Source organism: Sinocyclocheilus anshuiensis, unplaced genomic scaffold (assembly GCF_001515605.1).
Source record: "Sinocyclocheilus anshuiensis isolate Anshui unplaced genomic scaffold, SAMN03320099.WGS_v1.1 scaffold1578, whole genome shotgun sequence".
NCBI classification, from domain to species: Eukaryota; Metazoa; Chordata; class Actinopteri; order Cypriniformes; family Cyprinidae; genus Sinocyclocheilus; species Sinocyclocheilus anshuiensis.
Window position 1 is genome coordinate 639,505 of NW_015544225.1, and position 6,771 is coordinate 646,275.

General features: G+C 34.9%; 1 protein-coding gene across 1 annotated transcript in view; it reads left to right on the forward strand.

Moving 5' to 3' along the window:
• The first annotated feature begins 948 nt into the window (after window positions 1–948).
• The window catches only part of LOC107697290 (sorting nexin-17-like), a 22,154-nt gene continuing 16,331 nt past the window's right edge, over window positions 949–6,771 (forward strand). Inside the window, exons 1-3 of the mRNA XM_016498012.1 lie at window positions 949–997; window positions 3,857–3,921; window positions 5,088–5,198. Of these exons, the coding sequence (XP_016353498.1) occupies window positions 949–997; window positions 3,857–3,921; window positions 5,088–5,198 (225 nt within the window). The remainder of the gene's footprint in view (window positions 998–3,856; window positions 3,922–5,087; window positions 5,199–6,771) is intronic.

A 6,771-nucleotide genomic window follows, 5' to 3' on the forward strand; every position in this document is an offset into this window, starting at 1 on the left:
GAGCCGTTTTAGGTAGGCGTGGTTAACTCTTAACTTTTATAAAGAATATCTCTTTGGATTTGAGACTTTTTTCTTTGAAACTTTACAGATCTTCTTTACCAAGAGCTTGTAACACTCCAAAGAGAAAGGAAAAATTGAAATCGCATCATATGACCCCTTTAATGGGATGACCAAAACATACTTTGTTTGTGGTAAACAAACACTTATGTAAAATTAAAAAAAATACATCAAATCACAATTATAACCAGTTTATAACAGCAGAGGAGCACTTATTGGCTTATTAGTCATTCATTTCTACTTTTTTTCCCTATATTTTGAAATGATAAAATCCCTATTATAAAATATAAAATCATCAACAAATCAGATTTTGTCAGATCTTTACACTTTTTTTGTGTATGAAGTAAGAAAAGTCACAAAGTGCCTTGAAAAACAAACTTTTCTTCAATTTGCTACCAAATCAAACATAATCACTGAAGTGGGTCAGTTCCATAAAAGAATAATGGTACATTTAATAAGAGTGGAATATATACAGTTTCTATATAAAAATTAGATTTTGCACCTGTTACTGTTGTTAATAAGCCTGTGCCTGAGCCTGTGGTTCCCCCACAGTTTACATTGGCCCTAGACATAGCCTATTACAAATCACTTTGCGTCTTCTTCACTCACAGCGAAGAACTTCCACACTGACGACATGTTTACATGCGGATGTGAGCATAAGTGTGACATCAAAATGGATCAGTGTATCTCTTATATGTGACCCTGGACCACAAAACCAGTCTTAAGTCGCTGGGGTATATGTAGCAATAGCCAAAAATACATTTTATGGGTCAAAATAATTGATTTTTCTTTTATGCCAAAAATCATTAGGATATTAAGTAAAGATCATGTTCCATGGTCCTACTGTAAATATATTAAAACTTAATTCCAAACTCACAACAACATGCAGAGATGGAGTTTGAGACGCCCTACACATGTAATGGCGCTTTTCCACTGCGTGGTACGACTCGGCTCAATACGGTACGGCACGTCACAGCTCGGCTCGGCTCGGTTTGCGTTTCCACTGCAGTTCAGTACCGCTTTAGAGTGGGCGGGGTTAATTAAATTGTAGCGCTTGTGAATTCACAATTATGCTTAAAGGTGCTGTATGTAAGTTTTTGACTCTACTAAAGCATAAAAATACCATAATATGTTTGCAGATATTTAAGAAACATGCTAAGTTAACATACTTGTTTATCTGAAAAACAATGCTACAGTCAGCTATTCTCCTTTGAAAATGTGCGTTCTGGGCCGGAATGTTGGTCTCTGTTTTGGTATGTGAACCGCCCACTGCCAGTTTACCCAATTGTATTTCGTCACCCCAGGTTGCCAGTTGGCGGAAAACAGAGCGTTTTTCATTTCATTCATCGTCAAGTGCGCTCGTTCCTGTTGGTGTCGTCAATCTGGCAACCTGCGTGTGCTTCAAGTCTGAGGAGGAGGGGTCGGGTGAAAAAAACCCTCTCCAAAATGTAATGTACAAATGTTAATTTTCTGTGAAGCTGCTTCGCAACAGTGTATCATGAAAAGGGCTACACAAATAAATGTGAATTGAATTGCAAACAGTTATTAATTTATTTATTTTGGCACTATATACATTCATTGCAAATTATGAAAATTAAAAAGTACTTTTTTTAGTACTTTAGTTTGTATTTCTTTTTTTTTTGGGTGGGGGAGTGGGGTTGAGTATCACCACTTATTTTTTTCTACTACAAGCATTGATTGTGTATCATATGCACACCAAACACGTGCGTATCATATGCACGCCAAAGTCAATTTCTGCATAAAAATCGCATGCCAAATAGAAACAGAAAATCGTGCGATACACTTCCATAAGACCGGACTCATTTGTTTTTTAAATGCCATATCTGTCACACGTTCTTAGCAGCTCACAATTATTTGTTGTACCATAAATGTAACAAAAAAGCTTTTAACAAAGTTAATGTAATGACCTGTGTTTGATGACTTTGATTTATGGAGTAATTTGGATTTCTTAACCTGATAAATTAAAAGGATTTATGTTAAAATAACACTGAGCAATAACATATATTTTTGCATCTATGCAAATGCATATGCAATATTTGTAACTTAAGTAATAATAAAATAAGGAGACAATATGTTAAGGAGTAGTAACATTTGTACAGCCTTACAGTTACAACTGGCCCTTTGATGGCAGTCATAATGTTGAAGTGGCCCTCAGTGAAAATGAGTTTGACACCCCTGATTTAATGCATCCTGTTAGCCTACTTCCTTCGACAGCGAGAGACTGTTTAGTACTGCAAGTGGCCCTTGAGTTTGACCCCCCTGATTTAATGCATCCTGTTAGCCTACTTCCTTAAAAAAAAAACAAAAAAAACAATTATCAGCCTTCATATGGTCTTGTAATTTCTGCTCTTCCTGAAGAGGACAGAGCTTGTTAATGTTCTACGTTGACATTCATGTCAGGAAAACGTCAGGCACACTGTAAAAAAGAGGGCCACTGAGGATTTTGCCATGCATGTAGTTTAACAGGTTATGAGTGAGGTTTTCTCCACACAAAAGGAAATCAGCAGCGCTGGCAGCACCAAGAGCTGTTTGCTCGAATCCATTCCAGCACTGGCACTTTCCATCGAACAAGCTAAGCCTTGTTGAGCTTATTTGCTCACAGTCTGGAGCTGCTCTTGGCTGGAGCTCCCCTCAGTTACATCATTGAGAAACATGGTTATGGAAAATTAACCGACACAAACACACAAGCTGTTCAGAACGAATATTTCGTTAGTTTGTGCAAATGGCTTGTGGTTGTTTGCTTATGTGCTATATTGGAAGTAAAAATAAACATTGTAGTTTATGTTGGTCTGTTTGCCGCCGTTTTTTTTTTTGTAAAACTGAGGTTATTATTAGTCAGGGAGGCATGGTGGTATTTTTAAAGAACGACTGCATTGTATACCAGATTAGTTTGCGTTTACACGATTTTGACAAATTATTTTTTAAACATTGAGGTTTACATTATGGTTGAATTGAGACAAAGTTGTATTATTTTCTCAATGTACACAAAAACATTCTGACAATCATTCTACAAACTTTCCCAGAGGAAATTTGTACCTTGAACCTTTAAAGGACTGTCACAGACTAACCACGTCTAATACTTTGATAAAAACAGTGCCATGTGTATTGGCCTTGTTCTCCAGTAGCTTTAATGTGCTCAGTTTTTTAAAGCTCATTTATTTGGAGGTTTGTTTTGATGAACTTGCAAATTCATTTGAGTCACCACTCAAAATGTTGAAGTCAAAATGTTGCACTGTATTTTATGGGTACTTTTTGATGGCGAGATACAAAAGTTGGGGTCGGTAAGATTCTGTAATGTTTTTGAAAGAAGTATTTTATGCTAATCAGTACTACAGTTGTTTTATCGAACATATAGTACAACTGGTAATATTGTGAAATGCTATTAAAATTTAACTGTTAAAAATAAATGTAATTTATTCTTGTGATGACAAAGCTGAATTTTCAGCATCATTACAGTCTTCAGTGTCACATGATCCTTCAGAAATCATTCTAATATTCTGATTTGCTGCTCACGAAAAACATTTCTTATTATCAGTGTTGAAAACAGTTGTGCTGCTTAATATTGTAACTGTAATAGCTTTTTTATTTTTTTATTCTTTGGGGGGAAAAAAGTTCTAAAAACAACAATCTTTTGTAACAATGCCTTGACTGTCACTTTTGATCAAATGAATGCATCCTTGCTGAATAAAAGCATTAATTTCTTTAGCATTAAGCATTATTAAGCATTAATTAATTTAGGATGGCAAATAATAAAGACTTTTTTATTTTCTCCCTGTAGTGCGTCAGGACCCCATTCTGGGATCCAGTGAGATGTTCAACAGCTTTTTGAGAAAAGCTCAACAGGTAGAATTTCTATACTCTTTTTATTTGGTAAAAATTTTTAATTATTTATATTAATTTCATAATTTATTCTCATAATTGCAAATCTAGTATATTAATTGCTTCTGATTGAAATATTGTAAACATGCATATGAAAATTTATTGTAAGTTTACAGATTTCCAGAGCCTATGATAAAAAATATAACTGAATAGGGTTTTCCTCTCCATGTTCAAAAATGTCATTGCCATTTTTCTGCCTCTTTATTTGCATTTAGTGATCAACATTTGCATATTTTCTGTTATGTACTTTATGGCGTCCACAGTGACAGTTTTCTGTCATAAAACCTTAATCATTTGAATCTGCCTTTCTCCACCTCCCCATTTTTTTCAATCTAAAACACAGAATCCAAAAATTTTAGGGAAAAAAGCCATTTCCTAGTCATCCAGTAAAAGGGTTAAACATTGGTTGGTCTGATTCTTCTCATTTCCTCATTAAGATATGCTCATGTGTGTCGATTGAAGATCCAGTCCATGTGCCTCTCTCACTTCCTGACATTCCACTACCATCCTGTACTACATTTGTTACCTGAATCACATAGATTGCATTCATTCTTCAGGAATTTCATTCCCCACCCCACATAGATATTGGCAATTTTGCAGTAAGATCCCGTCCATCCCCCCGGCTGCCCATCAGAGAGCAGTCTGCAGGAACAGAATAGGGGATTAGACTTGGCCTTGCGTTTTCATTTTCCAATCTCTGTAAAGATCAGCTGCTGCTCTGAGACTCTGCCTCAGCGGGAGATGAAACATTTGAAAAACACAAAAGATGAATTTGCGAAAAGCAAATATAGGATAGTAAAAGAACAGTGACGCCACTTGTTATTCATTAAAAATGCCAACAATGTGGTGTTTTGACACTTATTACCAAATCACTTCTCTTCTCTAAGAATGTATATCTTGCAGTATCTATACACAAAGCTCAAAGCATAACATGTTTTTTTTCTATTCCGTGTTCTTGGAGTGTGTGAAAGGGTGTGATTTACTGTAATGTTATCCGTACTGCATGTTCATCAGAATATTCTGAGATCAGCTGAATCTGACAGGAAGCATCAGAAGTTGAATTAGAGTTCAGCATGAAGGTGCTTCCCCAAACTCTTTTTAAAGTGCATCACTGTTTGGCTGTGCTGCAGGAGACCCAGCAGATTCCCACTGAGGAGGTGCAGCTAGAAATCTACCTGTTCAGTGGCCAGAAGGTCAAAGTCAACATCCTCACATCGGACCAGACTGAAGATGTTCTGGAGGTGAGACGGTTTCCAAAGCACACATCTGCTTCATGTTCTCCAAGCCTATTATTATTGCCAGGTTTATGCCTTTGTCGTTTTGAATAGTATTGTCTATGGTTTACTGACACCTTTCATTGAGTTAACATGATTACGCTGTATTTCTATCTGCAAAGAGACAGTCAAGTTTATTCATGTCTTCAGTTAACAAATTCATATGGTCAAGGCCAGAAATACATAAAAACAGGACATACACAAATTTATTTGATTTTACAAGTTAAGGATTTATATTTGTTAGGGCCTTTAAAGTTAACACTGCTAATTACATTTGTTTATTGCTCAGAAATAGGTATATTCTTATGATACAAGAGAAACCAATAATGTTTTGCCAAAATTTGAGTCATTTCTAGCTATTATTGCAAATTTTCTTTGTAAGGACAACTTAATTTGAATAGATAGATAGATGGATGGATAGATAGATAGATGGATGGATAGATAGATGGATGGATGGATAGATAGATAGATGGATGGATGGATGGATGGATGGATGGATGGATGGATGGATGGATGGATGGATGGATAGATAGATAGATAGATAGATAGATAGATAGATAGATAGAGTTTCTATTTTATATACACTGCCTTTCAAAACCGTTTAGGCTCAGTAAAGTTTTTTTTTATTGTTTATTTTTTTATTAAAATGATCAAAAGTGACAAAGATATTTATAATTTTAAGCATACATTGGAATTAATTCATAAATTAAAAAAATAATAAAAATGTTCACAAAAAATATTAAGCAGTACAACTGTTTGCAGCATTACTAATAATGTTTTTGAGCAGCAAATAAGCATATTATGATTTCTGAAGGATCATGTGACACTGAAGGCTGGTGTAATGGCTGATGGAAATTCATCTTTGTCATGCCAACCCTGAAACAACATACAGAACTACCAAATTTTGATTGACTACCAAGTTTGATTGCATCATATAATAATTGCTGTTAATAGTGTTCATCGTCTGTTTGATTATGTCTTTAATTGATTTTTCCGTACATTTCTGCCATATGTACATAAACTGACAGTCACCACTGATAAGCTACCACTAAATATTGTAGAAACGTAATTTTCTGTAAAGATGCTTTGCAACAATTTGTATCGTAAAAAGCGCTATACAAATAAACTTTAATTGAATTGAATTGAATTGAATCACAGGAATAAATTGAGCCTGGGTTGTAAGGGCTTTAAAGGGGTTATATGATGTTGCTACAAAGAACATTATAATTGCTGTTAATAGTGTTCATCGTCTGTTTGATTACGTCTTTAATTGATTTTTCCATACATTTCTGCCATATGTAAATAAACTGACAGTCACCACTGATAAGCTACTACTAAATATTGCAGAAACTTATTTTTTTGCAACAATTTGTATCGTAAAAAGCGCTATACAAATAAACTTTAATTGAATTGAATTGAATTGAATCACAGGAATAAATTGAGCCTGGGTTGTAAGGGCTTTAAAGGGGTTATATGATGTTGCTACAAAGAACATTATTTTGTGTATTTGGTGTAATGAAATTTGTTTATGCGGTTTAAG